General features: G+C 38.1%; 1 protein-coding gene across 3 annotated transcripts in view; it reads left to right on the top strand.

Moving 5' to 3' along the window:
* Window positions 1-17,282, top strand: part of SLAIN1 (SLAIN motif family member 1) — a 244,922-nt gene that overhangs the window by 134,829 nt on the left and 92,811 nt on the right. For all 3 annotated transcript variants that reach the window (XM_053707853.1, XM_053707852.1, XM_053707854.1), the window contains one exon: window positions 5,577-5,729. In XM_053707853.1, coding sequence (XP_053563828.1) covers window positions 5,577-5,729 — 153 coding nt within the window. The remainder of the gene's footprint in view (window positions 1-5,576; window positions 5,730-17,282) is intronic.

Genomic DNA, 17,282 nt, shown 5'->3' with positions numbered 1-17,282 from the left:
TTCTTCTTCAGCATGCTAATAATTTTATCTGTGATGCCATTTTTGATATTATCAGAGTTGATGTCAGGTTTATGTCTCTAGCTATTTTAGCTAGAAGAGCTTTATGGCTTAAGACTTGGAATGCTGATATGGCTTCTAAATCAACTCTACTTTCCATTTCTTTCCAGGGTAACAAATTATTTGGTTCTCAGTTGGATTCTATTATCTCAACTGTTACTGGTGGGAAAGGAACTTTTTTACCACAGGATAAAAAATCTAAGGGTAAAAACAGGGCTAATAATCGTTTTCGTTCCTTTCGTTTCAACAAAGAACAAAAGCCTAATCCTTCATCCTCGGGAGCAGTTTCAGTTTGGAAACCATCTCCGGTCTGGAATAAATCCAAGCCTGCTAGAAAGGCAAAGCCTGTTTCTAAGTCCACATGAAGGTGCGGCCCTCATTCCAGCTCAGCTGGTAGGGGGCAGGTTACGTTTTTTCAAAGAAATTTGGATCAATTCTGTTCACAATCTTTGGATTCAGAACATTGTTTCAGAAGGGTACAGAATTGGTTTCAAGATGAGACCTCCTGCAAAGAGATTTTTTCTTTCCCGTGTCCCAGTAAATCCAGTGAAAGCTCAAGCATTTCTGAATTGTGTTTCAGATCTAGAGTTGGCTGGAGTAATTATGCCTGTTCCAGTTCCGGAACAGGGGATGGGGTTTTATTCAAATCTCTTCATTGTACCAAAGAAGGAGAATTCCTTCAGACCAGTTCTGGATCTAAAAATATTGAATCGTTATGTAAGGATACCAACGTTCAAGATGGTAACTGTAAGGACTATCTTGCCTTTTGTTCAGCAAGGGCATTATATGTCCACAATAGATTTACAGGATGCATATCTGCATATTCCGATTCATCCAGATCATTATCAGTTCCTGAGATTCTCTTTTCTGGACAAGCATTACCAGTTTGTGGCTCTGCCGTTTGGCCTAGCTACAGCTCCAAGAATTTTTACAAAGGTTCTCGGTGCCCTTCTGTCTGTAATCAGAGAACAGGGTATTGTGGTATTTCCTTATTTGGACGATATCTTGGTACTTGCTCAGTCTTTACATTTAGCAGAATCTCATACGAATCGACATGTGTTGTTTCTTCAAGATCATGGTTGGAGGATCAATTTACCAAAAAGTTCATTGATTCCTCAGACAAGGGTAACTTTTCTGGGTTTCCAGATAGATTCAGTGTCCATGACTCTGTCTTTAACAGACAAGAGACGTCTAAAATTGATTTCAGCTTGTCGAAACCTTCAGTCACAATCCTTCCCTTCGGTAGCCTTATGCATGGAAATTCTAGGTCTTATGACTGCTGCATCGGACGCGATCCCCTTTGCTCGTTTTCACATGCGACCTCTTCAGCTCTGTATGCTGAATCAATGGTGCAAGGATTACACAAAGATATCTCAATTAATATCTTTAAAACCGATTGTTCGACACTCTCTAACATGGTGGACAGATCACCATCGTTTAATTCAGGGGGCTTCTTTTGTGCTTCCGACCTGGACTGTAATTTCAACAGATGCAAGTCTCACAGGTTGGGGAGCTGTGTGGGGATCTCTGACGGCACAAGGAGTTTGGGAATCTCAGGAGGTGAGATTACCGATCAATATTTTGGAACTCCGTGCAATTTTCAGAGCTCTTCAGTTTTGGCCTCTTCTGAAGAGAGAATCGTTCATTTGTTTTCAGACAGACAATGTCACAACTGTGGCATATATCAATCATCAAGGAGTGACTCACAGTCCTCTGGCTATGAAAGAAGTATCTCGAATTTTGGTTTGGGCGGAATCCAGCTCCTGTCTAATCTCTGCGGTTCATATCCCAGGTATAGACAATTGGGAAGCGGATTATCTCAGTCGCCAAACGTTGCATCCGGGCGAATGGTCTCTTCACCCAGAGGTATTTCTTCAGATTGTTCAAATGTGGGAACTTCCAGAAATAGATCTGATGGCGTCTCATCTAAACAAGAAACTTCCCAGGTATCTGTCCAGATCCCGGGATCCTCAGGCGGAGGCAGTGGATGCATTATCACTTCCTTGGAAGTATCATCCTGCTTATATCTTTCCGCCTCTAGTTCTTCTTCCAAGAGTAATCTCCAAGATTCTGAAGGAATGCTCGTTTGTTCTGCTGGTAGCTCCGGCATGGCCTCACAGGTTTTGGTATGCGGATCTTGTCCGGATGGCCTCTTGCCAACCGTGGACTCTTCCGTTAAGACCAGACCTTCTGTCTCAAGGTCCTTTTTTCCATCAGGATCTGAAATCCTTAAATTTAAAGGTATGGAGATTGAACGCTTGATTCTTGGTCAAAGAGGTTTCTCTGACTCTGTGATTAATACTATGTTACAGGCTCGTAAATATGTATCTAGAGAGATATATTATAGAGTCTGGAAGACTTATATTTCTTGGTCTCTTTCTCATCATTTTTCTTGGCATTCTTTTAGAATACAGAGAATTTTACAGTTTCTTCAGGATGGTTTAGATAAGGGTTTGTCCGCAAGTTCCTTGAAAGGTCAAATCTCTGCTCTTTCTGTTCTTTTTCACAGAAAGATTGCTATTCTTCCTGATATTCATTGTTTTGTACAAGCTTTGGTTTGTATAAAACCTGTCATTAAGTCAATTTCTCCTCCTTGGAGTTTGAATTTGGTTCTGGGAGCTCTTCAAGCTCCTCCGTTTGAACCTATGCATTCATTGGACATTAAATTACTTTCTTGGAAAGTTTTGTTCCTTTTGGCCATCTCTTCTGCCAGAAGAGTTTCTGAATTATCTGCTCTTTCTTGTGAGTCTCCTTTTCTGATTTTTCATCAGGATAAGGCGGTGTTGCGAACTTCTTTTGAATTTTTACCTAAAGTTGTGAATTCCAACAACATTAGTAGAGAAATTGTGGTTCCTTCATTATGTCCTAATCCTAAGAATTCTAAGGAGAAATCGTTGCATTCTTTGGATGTTGTTAGTAGCTTCAACATAATATTTCAAAGCTCTAAGTCTTTCCGAAAGACTTCTAGTCTATTTGTTATTTTTTCCGGTGCTAGAAAAGGCCAGAAAGCTTCTGCCATTTCTTTGGCATCTTGGTTGAAATCTTTAATTCATCTTGCCTATGTTGAGTCGGGTAAAACTCCGCCTCAGAGGATTACAGCTCATTCTACTAGGTCAGTTTCTACTTCCTGGGCGTTTAGGAATGAAGCTTCGGTTGATCAGATTTGCAAAGCAGCAACTTGGTCCACTTTGCATACTTTTACTAAATTCTACCATTTTGATGTATTTTCTTCTTCTGAAGCAGTTTTTGGTAGAAAAGTACTTCAGGCAGCGGTTTCAGTTTGAATCTTCTGCTTATGTTTTTTCATTAAACTTTATTTTGGATGTGGATTATTTTCAGCAGGAATTGGCTGTCTTTATTTTATCCCTCCCTCTCTAGTGACTCTTGTGTGGAAAGATCCACATCTTGGGTAATCATTATCCCATACGTCACTAGCTCATGGACTCTTGCTAATTACATGAAAGAAAACATAATTTATGTAAGAACTTACCTGATAAATTCATTTCTTTCATATTAGCAAGAGTCCATGAGGCCCGCCCTTTTTTTGTGGTGGTTATGATTTTGTATAAAGCACAATTATTCCAATTCCTTATTTTATATGCTTTCGCACTTTTTTATCACCCCACTTCTTGGCTATTCGTTAAACTGAATTGTGGGTGTGGTGAGGGGTGTATTTATAGGCATTTTGAGGTTTGGGAAACTTTGCTCATGTCACTAGCTCATGGACTCTTGCTAATATGAAAGAAATGAATTTATCAGGTAAGTTCTTACATAAATTGTTTTTTTTAAAGGGACACTGAAGCTAAATTTTTTCTTTCATGATTCCGATAGAGCATGCAATTTTAAGCAACTTTCTAATTTACTCCTATTATTAAATTTTCTTCATTCTCTTTGAATCTTTATTTGAAAAGCAAGAATGTAAGTTTAGATGCCGGCCCATTTTTGATGAACAACCTGGGTTGTTTGTGCGGATTGGTGGATAAATTTCCCCACCAATAAACAAGCGCTGTCCAGAGTCTGAACCAAAAAATAGCTTAGATGCCTTTTTTCAAATAAAGATAGCAAGAGAACAAAGACAAATTGATAATAGGAGTAAATTAGAAAGTTGCTTAAAATTGCATGCTCTATCTGAACCATGAAAGAAAAAAAATTTGAGTTCAGTGTCCCTTTTAAAATTATATAATCAAGTTAATAATTTTGTTTTATAATTAAAAGTCACTGTTATAGTTTTAACAAGGGGATGTACACTATACCACAAAAAGTATGTTGACATCCCTACTAATTATTGATTTCAGGTGTTTCAGCCACACCCATTGCTAACAGGTGCATATAACTGAGCACATAGTCATTAAATCTAAATAGACAAACATTGGCAGTAAAATGACACTGTCATAGGATGCCACCTTTGCCACAAGTCAGTTTGTGAAATGTCTGCTCTGGTCATCTGTAAGTACTAATATTGTGAAGTGGAAGCATCTAGCAGCAGCAGCCCAGTCACAAAGTGGTAGGCCACTCAATCTCACAGAGCAAGGGCACAGAGTACTGTAAAAATCACAGATCATCTGTTGCATCACTCAATACAGTGTTCCAAAACTGCCTTTGGAAGCAGCATCAGCACAAGAACGGTGTGTCGGGAGATTCAGGTAATACATTTTCATGGATGAGCAGCTAGACACCAGCCTCACAACATGCGCAATGCGAAGAGTTGGCTGGAGTAGTGTAAAGCACACTGCCAATGAACTCGGGAGCAGTGGAAATGTGTTCTCTGGAGTAATGAATCACACTTTATCTGGTGGTGTGGTGGATGCCAGGAGAAAACTAGATACTGGAATGCATACTGCCTACTATTAAGTTTGGTGGAAGAGGGCTAATGGTCTGAGACTGTTTTTTCAGGGTTTGGGCTATGTCCCTTAGTTTCTGTGAAGGATCATCTTAATGCTTCAGGACACAAACAACTTTGTGGCAACAGTATGGGGGAGGCCCTTTCCTGTTCCAACATGACTGTGCCCCTGTGCACAAAGCAATTTCCATGAACACATGGTTCAGAAGTGGACAAACTCGAGTGGCCGGCACAGAACACTGGCCTCAACCCCATTCCAAAACCTTTAGGATGATTTGGAACGCCAGTTGAGAGCCAGACCTTTTCATTCAACATCAGTGCCTAACCTCACAATTATTCTTTTGGCTAAATGAGCACAAATTCCCAGAGACACAGTCTAAAATCTTGTGAAAAGCCTTCCCAGAAGAGTGGTGGCTGTTTATAGTTCAAACGCCAAATTAATGCCCATGGGTTTATCATGGGATGTCTAACAAGCTCATAAAGGTGTGGGTCAAGTGTCCACATACTTGTGGCCATATAATGTATCCCCCCATATTTTTACTTTGTTAGTTAATGTTCATTCAAATGTTGTATTAAATGTCTCTAACTTTGTTACTATATTACTTTTATGTAGTTAATTTAGTAGTTGTGTTTATGATCTATTAATGGTTTGTTGTTATTTTTTTCCCCTTCTCTCCAGATAAACTCCGCAGAAGTATGCCTAACTTGGCTCGAATGCCAAGTACTACACATAATAGCACTGTTGTTTCTCCAGTTACAGTGCGCAACAGCCAAAGCTTTGATTCCAATTTGCAAGGTGCAGCTTATGGGGCTACTAGACTGCAGTCCAGTAGTGAGTATCATTAATTCTTCATATTGTACATGTGGCAGCAACTTACTCTAAATGCAGCCTACAGTTAATGTCCTAGTCTAATTATGTCACATTTCACAGTTTGACCTTTTTTGTCATTTTGTCTGAGATCAATGCTGACTAATGTAGATGGCTTCACTTTCAAAAAGTCATGTTTAATATGGTGTCAAAAAACAATACTAATAATGCAGCTCAATGATTTTAAGTTAACACATTTTTTCATATTCAAAATAATAAACACAATGTGTTCACCTTAATGCAGCTAAATGTACATAATTCCACATAGTCTTTCAATATAATCAAAATAGAAAGTGTTGCACTATTGTTCATTTTTTAGAATTCAGACATATATTGATTGTGGTTATCAGGATAGTTTAGTCTTAGGATATAAGAATTGTGGAAGCTATTTTTTTATTTTTGGTAATAAAGTAAAAATACTGCAATTGGTGTAGGTGGGACAGTGGATAATATTATGGGGTGCATTTCTTAAATGCCAGACAGAAAAGGGCGAAAATCTCAAACATGTCTGCCTAGCATTGCAGCTAGCAGGCAGCAGTATTTTATCATTGACTGCCCCGGCAGCAGCGTGTGCAGTCACGCCGGTTGGACAAGTCTGGGGGATTGAAAATCGCCAGTTAAGAGTTGGTGTATTGGTTAAAGGGACAGTATACACCAATTTTCATGTAACTGCATTAGACACTACTACAGATTCTAGATAAACATCCAGTATAAAACCTTTTAAAAACTTACTTAGAAGCTCCCAGTTTAGCACTATTGATGAGGTTAGTCTGGGACACCCACTGAAAGTGGCTGGGAAAACAAGAACAGCAGACAGTCCCCCCTTCCCTGCATATGAAAAGACAGAACACAAACAGGAGCCTGCAGGAGTCTGTAAACGTGTGTATACATCTGACGCTGTGGGGCTTGATTAGGAGTCTGAAAACCATCACAATGTTCTTAAAAGATAAGCAAAACTATATTTCTTTCATGTAATTAGCAAGAGTCCATGAGCTAGTGACGTATGGGATATACATTCCTACCAGGAGGGGCAAAGTTTCCCAAACCTTAAAATGCCTATAAATACACCCCTCACCACACCCACAATTCAGTTTTACAAACTTTGCCTCCCAGGGAGGTGGTGAAGTAAGTTTGTGCTAGATTCTACGTTGATATGCGAGTCGCAGCAGGCTGGAGCCCGGTTTTCCTCTCAGAGTGCAGTGAATGTCAGAGGGATGTGAAGAGAGTATTGCCTATTTGAATTCAATGGTCTCCTTCTACGGGATCTATTTCATAGGTTCTCTGTTATCGGTCGTAGAGATTCATCTCTTACCTCCCTTTTCAGATCGACGATATACTCTTATATATACCATTACCTCTACTGATTCTCGTTTCAGTACTGGTTTGGCTATCTACTATATGTAGATGAGTGTCCTGGGGTAAGTAAGTCTTATTTTTTGTGACACTCTAAGCTATGGTTGGGCACTTTATATGTAAAGTACTAAATATATGTCTTTAAACTTATATTTGCCATGATTCAGGATAATCGGTATTTCTTCATTCAGACTGTCAGTTTCATTATTTGGGATAATGCATATGAATAAATATTTTGTTCTTACCTTGAAAATTTTCAATTGACTTTTTTCCCTGCGGGCTGTTAGGCTCGCGGGGGCAGAAAATGCTTCAATTTATTGCGTCATTCTTGGCGCAAACTTTTTTGGCGCAAAATTTTGTCAGTTCCGGCGCCGTAGTTGTCGCCGGAAGTTGTTCGTTGTTACGTCATTTTTTTGGACGCATGTGTGTTCAGACGTTTTTTTGCGCCAAAAAATGTGGGCGTTGTTTATCGGCATCAGAGGATGTGGCGTCATACTTGGCGCCAAAAAATATGGGCGTTGTACTTGGCGCCAAAAAATATGGGCGTTGTACTTGGCGCCAATAATGTTCACTTCATACTTGGCGCCAAAAAATTTGGGCGTCATTCTTGTTCCATTTTTTCTCACTTTATTTTAGTCTCACTTTTTTATTGCTTCTGGTTGCCAGAGGCTTGTTTGTTTTGCATTTTTTCCCATTCCTGAAACTGTCATTTAAGGAATTTGATAATTTTGCTTTATATGTTGTTTTTTTCTATTACATATTGCAAGATTTTCCATAAACTGTTCCTGGATCAGAACATACTGAGAGATTCCGGTTGACTGAGATAAGTCCTGCCAAAGCTAAGTTCATTTATTTTAAATGTTATGAATGTTTATCTTTAGCTATGGTTTGTAATAAGTTATCATGATAAACTTTTACATGCAGAATCCATTAGTATTTATGCTTTATGTATTGCTATTCTTCTTACATCTTATGTACAAGATATACTTAGAATCAGAAAAATATTCATATAAATTTTCTATTTTAAAGGCTTTGTCTGACTTTGCGCCTTCTATTAAAATTTTTAGGTCTTTTTCAAACTTCTTTTTGATGAAGTTTCAAATGACCAACAACATACTGAATTATCCTTCTCTGATGATGTTTTTTCTCTTTCAGAATTTTCTTCATCAGATATTGACACTAACAAATCTACTTTTTTTTTTCTTTTTTTTTTTTAGAATACATTTGTTTTTTGTTGAAAAGGTGTTTATTATTTTGGATATTGAGGTAACTAGTTCTTTTTCAAAACTAGCTAACATTTTATTTCTGCTTATTTTATCTTCTGTGTTTTCAGAGGTTTTTTTCCATTTCTTCATACTAGGGAATGGAATAGGCTGAGAATTTTCTTCTTTCTTCAAAGGTTTTAAATTATATTCTTTGCCGGCAGTTAATTTCAATTTTGAGGGTTCTCCAAATTGAATGGGGCTATCTCTACTCCTGCTAAAATATGCTATTGTTTCTATAGCAAAATAGTATTTATTTTCCTTTTAGATGGTTGTATCTTATTTAAGGAAAATTATTTATTTTCAGGTACTTTTCTTGGATCTGTGATTTATTTGGACGATGTTGCATTTGCTTAATTTTTCTGTTTACTTTAAGATCAAGTATCAGATTATGTTTTATTTAGCATTGTTAAGGGACAAAGTCTTCTGCTCATTTGAGGTTCAGACTGGGTGCTGTTGCATTTGTCTTGTCTTGCATTTGTTCATGCAAGTCCGGTGTGTTGACTGGTCCTTTAATTGGATTAACATGCTAATAATTTCATTTTATTGAATATTTTCACAAATGAGGTTTAATCTATGTCTTTAGCTGTTTTTAGCTAGAAGAATTTTGTGATTTCTAAAATCCTTATTTCTTTTTTTCCAAGATAAATCAATTATTTGGTTCATATTGGATTCAATTCTTAACTGTTACTCTGGGCTTCAAGATTGAGTTCTAAGACTAAAACTTTAAGTTTATTTTAGTTTGGTTGTTCTTACTAAGGAACAAATTCTAAATTCTTACTCAAGTAACATGTTTTGGTTCTATTCGGTCCAAATTTCTTATATTTTGGGTACAGAATAAAATTTTTAGTAAAACAGTCTATGAGAAGTCTTTTTCTCTCTATTATATTCCAGCTATTCCAGTAAGGCTAACACTTTCCTTAATGTGTTTCGGTCTTATATATTTTGGGTAATGTTGAAGTGCGGCTGATCACCTGTTGGGGCTCAAGTGCTGCTCAGATCTGAAATCTTCTGGGGTGTTTATTCCAGTTCCTTTTTTTTTTTTTTTTTAGGAACTGGGTTTTGGGGTTTTATTCAAAACTATTCATTGTTCCAAAGATAGAAAATCTTTTTATTATATAAATGTACCATCTTTTAGATTGGTATTTATATGGTCTATTCTGCCTTTTTTTGGTCAGTGATAGCATTATTTGTTTTCATTAGATTCAATAGATGCATATCTTCTTTTTCTGTTTTCATTCAGATTATTTTTATTTTCTGAGACTACGAAATCTCATATGATTCAACTTTTTCAAGACATGGTTAGAGGATCTTTTTATCAAAAGCTCTTGATTCCTCACATAGGGGTCACCTTTTTTAGGTTTCCAGATAGATTGTTTCACTGTCTTTGTCTCTAACAGACAAGTGACTTTTTTATTGGGTTCTGTCTGTCGGTACCTTCAGTCTCTATTATTTCCTTCAGTTGCTATATTTGCATGGAAATTTAGGTCTTATGGCTGCAGCATTGGATTCAATTCCCTTTGCTCATTTTCATAGAAAACCTTTCCAGTTTTTTATACTGAATAATGGTGCAGGGATTCTAGGATTTCACTTTTTAAATCTTCGAATTCTATGTATATCTATCTTTGATTCGGTGGTTAAGATCACCATCATTTAGTTCTACAGGTCTCTTTGATTCTTTCAACCTGGACCATGATCTTTACAGATGCAAGTCTTTTAGGTTGGGAGGCTGTCTGAGGTTCTCTGTCAGCACAAGGGGTTTGGGAATCTCAGGAGGCGAGATTACCATTTGATATTTTGGAACTCCGTGCAATCCCAGAGTTCTTCAGTTGGTTTCTTTTGAAGAAGAGACGTTTATTGTTTTTTTCAGACAATATCACATCTGTGGTGTATGTCAATCATTAGGGTGGGACTATCAGTCCTTAGACTGTGACAAAGTATCTCGGATATTTGTTTGGGCTAAATCCAGCTCCTATCTAAATTCTGTGGTCCTTTTCCCAGGTATAGACATTTGGGAAGCGGATTATCTCTGTTAATCAAGCTTTACATCCGGGAGAATGGTCTCTTTACCCAGATATGTTTTTCAATTTTTCAGATGTGAGGGCTTCCAGAAATAGATCTGTTGGCATCTCGTCTTAACAAGGAACTTCCCAGGGGCCTATTTCAGGTCTGGGGATCCTCAGGCGGAAGTAGCGTATGCATTGAAACTTACTTGGAATTATCATTCTGCCTATATCTTCCGCATCTAGTTCTTCCAAAATTCTAATGGAGCGTTTGTTTGTACTGCTGGTGGTTCCAGCATGGCCTCACAGGTTTTGGTATGCGGATCTCTTTCGGATGGCCAGTTGCCAACCTTGGACACTTCCGTTAATACCAGACCTTCTATCTCAAGGCCCATTTTTTCCATTAGGATCTCAAATAATTCAATTTGAAGGTATGGTGATTGAACGTTTGATTCTTAGTCATAGAGGTTTCTCTGACTCAGTGATTAATACTATGTTACAGGTTTGTAAATCTGTCTCTAGAAAGATTTATTATCGAGTTTGGAAGACTTACATTTCTTGGTGTTCTTCTCATAAATTCTTTTGGCATTCTTTTAGAATTCCTAGAATTTTACAATTTTTTCAGGTTGGTTTAGATAAGGTTTTGTCTGCAAGTTCTTTGAAAGGACAAATCTCTACTCTTTCTGTTCTTTTTCACAGAAAGATTGCTATTCATTCTGATATTCATTGTTTCTTTCATGTAATTAGCAAGAGTCCATGAGCTAGTGACGTATGGGATATACATTCCTACCAGGAGGGGCAAAGTTTCCCAAACCTCAAAATGCCTATAAATACACCCGTCACCACACCCACAATTCAGTTTTACAAACTTTGCCTCCGATGGAGGTGGTGAAGTAAGTTTGTGCTAGATTCTACGTTGATATGCGCTCCGCAGCAAGTTGGAGCCCGGTTTTCCTCTCAGCGTGCAGTGAATGTCAGAGGGATGTGAGGAGAGTATTGCCTATTTGAATGCAGTGATCTCCTTCTACGGGGTCTATTTCATAGGTTCTCTGTTATCGGTCGTAGAGATTCATCTCTTACCTCCCTTTTCAGATCGACGATATACTCTTATATATACCATTACCTCTGCTGATTCTCGTTTCAGTACTGGTTTGGCTTTCTACAAACATGTAGATGAGTGTCCTGGGGTAAGTAAATCTTATTTTCTGTGACACTCTAAGCTATGGTTGGGCACTTTGTTTATAAAGTTCTAAATATATGTATTCAAACATTTATTTGCCTTGACTCAGAATGTTCAACATTCCTTATTTTTCAGACAGTCAGTTTCATATTTGGGATAATGCACTTGAATTAATCATTTTTTTCTTACCTTCAAAAATTTGACTCTTTTTTCCCTGTGGGCTGTTAGGCTCGCGGGGGTTGAAAATGCTTCATTTTATTGCGTCATTCTTGGCGCGGACTTTTTTGGCGCAAAAAATTCTTTTCCGTTTCCGGCGTCATACGTGTCGCCGGAAGTTGTGTCATTTTTTGACGTTATTTTGCGCCAAAAATGTTGGCGTTCCGGATGTGGCGTCATTTTTGGCGCCAAAAGCATTTAGGCGCCAAATAATGTGGGCGTCTTATTTGGCGCTAAAAAATATGGGCGTCTCTTTTGTCTCCACATTATTTAAGTCTCATTTTTTATTGCTTCTGGTTGCTAGAAGCTTGTTCTTTGGCATTCTTTCCCATTCCTGAAACTGTCATTTAAGGAATTTGATCAATTTTGCTTTATATGTTGTTTTTTCTCTTACATATTGCAAGATGTCTCACGTTGCATCTGAGTCAGAAGATACTACAGGAAAATCGCTGTCTAGTGCTGGATCTACCAAAGCTAAGTGTATCTGCTGTAAACTTTTGGTAGCTATTCCTCCGGCTGTTGTTTGTATTAATTGTCATGACAAACTTGTTAAAGCAGATAATATTTCCTTTAGTAATGTACCATTGCCTGTTGCAGTTCCCTCAACATCTAAGGTGCAGAATGTTCCTGATAACATAAGAGATTTTGTTTCTGAATCCATAAAGAAGGCTATGTCTGTTATTTCTCCTTCTAGTAAACGTAAAAAGTCTTTTAAATCTTCTCTCCCTACAGATGAATTTTTAAATGAACATCATCATTCTGATTCTGATGACTCTTCTGGTTCAGAGGATTCTGTCTCAGAGATTGATGCTGATAAATCTTCATATTTATTTTTATTCGTTCTTTACTTAAAGAAGTACTAATTGCTTTAGAAATTGAGGATTCTGGTCCTCTTGATGCTAATTCTAAACGTTTAGATAAGGTATTTAAATCTCCTGTGGTTATTCCAGAAGTTTTTCCTGTTCCTAATGCTATTTCTGCAGTAATTTCCAAAGAATGGGATAAATTGGGTAATTCATTTACTCCTTCTAAACGTTTTAAGCAATTATATCCTGTGCCGTCTGACAGATTAGAATTTTGGGACAAAATCCCTAAAGTTGATGGGGCTATTTCTACCCTTGCTAAACGTACTACTATTCCTACGTCAGATGGTACTTCGTTTAAGGATCCTTTAGATAGGAAAATTGAATCCTTTCTAAGAAAAGCTTATCTGTGTTCAGGTAATCTTCTTAGACCTGCTATATCATTGGCTGATGTTGCTGCAGCTTCAACTTTTTGGTTGGAAACTTTAGCGCAATAAGTAACAGATCATGATTCTCATGATATTATTATTCTTCTTCAGCATGCTAATAATTTTATCTGTGATGCCATTTTTGATATTATCAGAGTTGATGTCAGGTTTATGTCTCTAGCTATTTTAGCTAGAAGAGCTTTATGGCTTAAGACTTGGAATGCTGATATGGCTTCTAAATCAACTCTACTTTCCATTTCTTTCCAGGGTAACAAATTATTTGGTTCTCAGTTGGATTCTATTATCGCAACTGTTACTGGTGGGAAAGGAACTTTTTTACCACAGGATAAAAAATCTAAGGGTAAAAACAGGGCTAATAATCGTTTTCGTTCCTTTCGTTTCAACAAAGAACAAAAGCCTAATCCTTCATCCTCAGGAGCAGTTTCAGTTTGGAAACCATCTCCGGTCTGGAATAAATCCAAGCCTGCTAGAAAGGCAAAGCCTGCTTCTAAGTCCACATGAAGGTGCGGCCCTCATTCCAGCTCAACTGGTAGGGGGCAGGTTACGTTTTTTCAAAGAAATTTGGATCAATTCTGTTCACAATCTTTGGATTCAGAACATTGTTTCAGAAGGGTACAGAATTGGTTTCAAGATGAGACCTCCTGCAAAGAGATTTTTTCTTTCCCGTGTCCCAGTAAATCCAGTGAAAGCTCAAGCATTTCTGAATTGTGTTTCAGATCTAGAGTTGGCTGGAGTAATTATGCCAGTTCCAGTTCCGGAACAGGGGATGGGGTTTTATTCAAATCTCTTCATTGTACCAAAGAAGGAGAATTCCTTCAGACCAGTTCTGGATCTAAAAATATTGAATCGTTATGTAAGGATACCAACGTTCAAGATGGTAACTGTAAGGACTATCTTGCCTTTTGTTCAGCAAGGGCATTATATGTCCACAATAGATTTACAGGATGCATATCTGCATATTCCGATTCATCCAGATCATTATCAGTTCCTGAGATTCTCTTTTCTGGACAAGCATTACCAGTTTGTGGCTCTGCCGTTTGGCCTAGCTACAGCTCCAAGAATTTTTACAAAGGTTCTCGGTGCCCTTCTGTCTGTAATCAGAGAAAAGGGTATTGTGGTATTTCCTTATTTGGACGATATCTTGGTACTTGCTCAGTCTTTACATTTAGCAGAATCTCATACGAATCGTCTTGTGTTGTTTCTTCAAGATCATGGTTGGAGGATCAATTTACCAAAAAGTTCATTGATTCCTCAGACAAGGGTAACTTTTCTGGGTTTCCAGATAGATTCAGTGTCCATGACTCTGTCTTTAACAGACAAGAGACGTCTAAAATTGATTTCAGCTTGTCGAAACCTTCAGTCACAATCATTCCCTTTGGTAGCCTTATGCATGGAAATTCTAGGTCTTATGACTGCTGCATCGGACGCGATCCCCTTTGCTCGTTTTCACATGCGACCTCTTCAGCTCTGTATGCTGAATCAATGGTGCAAGGATTACACAAAGATATCTCAATTAATATCTTTAAAACCGATTGTTCGACACTCTCTAACGTGGTGGACAGATCACCATCGTTTAATTCAGGGGGCTTCTTTTGTGCTTCCGACCTGGACTGTAATTTCAACAGATGCAAGTCTCACAGGTTGGGGAGCTGTGTGGGGATCTCTGACGGCACAAGGAGTTTGGGAATCTCAGGAGGTGAGATTACCGATCAATATTTTGGAACTCCGTGCAATTTTCAGAGCTCTTCAGTTTTGGCCTCTTCTGAAGAGAGAATCGTTCATTTGTTTTCAGACAGACAATGTCACAACTGTGGCATATATCAATCATCAAGGAGGGACTCGCAGTCCTCTGGCTATGAAAGAAGTATCTCGAATTTTGGTTTGGGCGGAATCCAGCTCCTGTCTAATCTCTGCGGTTCATATCCCAGGTATAGACAATTGGGAAGCGGATTATCTCAGTCGCCAAACGTTGCATCCGGGCGAATGGTCTCTTCACCCAGAGGTATTTCTTCAGATTGTTCAAATGTGGGAACTTCCAGAAATAGATCTGATGGCGTCTCATCTAAACAAGAAACTTCCCAGGTATCTGTCCAGATCCCGGGATCCTCAGGCGGAGGCAGTGGATGCATTATCACTTCCTTGGAAGTATCATCCTGCTTATATCTTTCCGCCTCTAGTTCTTCTTCCAAGAGTAATCTCCAAGATTCTGAAGGAATGCTAGTTTGTTCTGCTGGTAGCTCCGGCATGGCCTCACAGGTTTTGGTATGCGGATCTTGTCCGGATGGCCTCTTGCCAACCGTGGACTCTTCCGTTAAGACCAGACCTTCTGTCTCAAGGTCCTTTTTTCCATCAGGATCTGAAATCCTTAAATTTAAAGGTATGGAGATTGATCGCTTGATTCTTGGTCAAAGAGGTTTCTCTGACTCTGTGATTAATACTATGTTACAGGCTCGTAAATCTGTATCTAGAGAGATATATTATAGAGTCTGGAAGACTTATATTTCTTGGTGTCTTTCTCATCATTTTTCTTGGCATTCTTTTAGAATACCGAGAATTTTACAGTTTCTTCAGGATGGTTTAGATAAGGGTTTGTCCGCAAGTTCCTTGAAAGGTCAAATCTTTGCTCTTTCTGTTCTTTTTCACAGAAAGATTGCTATTCTTCCTGATATTCATTGTTTTGTACAAGCTTTGGTTCGTATAAAACCTGTCATTAAGTCAATTTCTCCTCCTTGGAGTTTGAATTTGGTTCTGGGAGCTCTTCAAGCTCCTCCGTTTGAACCTATGCATTCATTGGACATTAAATTACTTTCTTGGAAAGTTTTGTTCCTTTTGGCCATCTCTTCTGCCAGAAGAGTTTCTGAATTATCTGCTCTTTCTTGTGAGTCTCCTTTTCTGATTTTTCATCAGGATAAGGCGGTGTTGCGAACTTCTTTTGAATTTTTACCTAAAGTTGTGAATTCCAACAACATTAGTAGAGAAATTGTGGTTCCTTCATTATGTCCTAATCCTAAGAATTCTAAGGAGAAATCGTTGCATTATTTGGATGTTGTTAGAGCTTTGAAATATTATGTTGAAGTTACTAAGTCTTTCCGAAAGACTTCTAGTCTATTTGTTATTTTTTCCGGTGCTAGAAAAGGCCAGAAAGCTTCTGCCATTTCTTTGGCATCTTGGTTGAAATCTTTAATTCATCTTGCCTATGTTGAGTCGGGTAAAACTCCGCCTCAGAGGATTACAGCTCATTCTACTAGGTCAGTTTCTACTTCCTGGGCGTTTAGGAATGAAGCTTCGGTTGATCAGATTTGCAAAGCAGCAACTTGGTCCTCTTTGCATACTTTTACTAAATTCTACCATTTTGATGTATTTTCTTCTTCTGAAGCAGTTTTTGGTAGAAAAGTACTTCAGGCAGCGGTTTCAGTTTGAATCTTCTGCTTATGTTTTTTCATTAAACTTTATTTTGGGTGTGGATTATTTTCAGCAGGAATTGGCTGTCTTTATTTTATCCCTCCCTCTCTAGTGACTCTTGTGTGGAAAGATCCACATCTTGGGTAATCATTATCCCATACGTCACTAGCTCATGGACTCTTGCTAATTACATGAAAGAAAACATAATTTATGTAAGAACTTACCTGATAAATTCATTTCTTTCATATTAGCAAGAGTCCATGAGGCCCGCCCTTTTTTTGTGGTGGTTATGATTTTGTATAAAGCACAATTATTCCAATTCCTTATTTTATATGCTTTCGCACTTTTTTATCACCCCACTTCTTGGCTATTCATTAAACTGAATTGTGGGTGTGGTGAGGGGTGTATTTATAGGCATTTTGAGGTTTGGGAAACTTTGCCCCTCCTGGTAGGAATGTATATCCCATACGTCACTAGCTCATGGACTCTTGCTAATATGAAAGAAATGAATTTATCAGGTAAGTTCTTACATAAATTATGTTTTTGTACAGGCTTTGGTTGTATCAAGCCTGTCATTAAGTCAATCTCTCCTCCTTTGAGTATCAATTTGGTACTAAGGGCTTTACAGGCTCCTCCGTTTGAACCTTTGCGTTCTCTGGATATTAAAATTACTTTCTTGGAAAGTATTGTTCCTTTTGGCTATTTCTTCTGCTAGAAGAGTTTCTGAGTTTTCTGCTCTTTCTTGTGGATCTCCTTTTCTGATTTTTCATCAGGATAAGGCAGTGTTCCTTCCTGTTGTTCATTATTTTGTTCAGGCTTTGGTTCTTATCAAGTATTGTTCCTTTTGGC

This window comes from Bombina bombina, chromosome 3 (genome assembly GCF_027579735.1).
Source record: "Bombina bombina isolate aBomBom1 chromosome 3, aBomBom1.pri, whole genome shotgun sequence".
Classification (NCBI taxonomy): Eukaryota; Metazoa; Chordata; class Amphibia; order Anura; family Bombinatoridae; genus Bombina; species Bombina bombina.
This window is presented reverse-complemented; position numbering and strand designations above follow the sequence as displayed.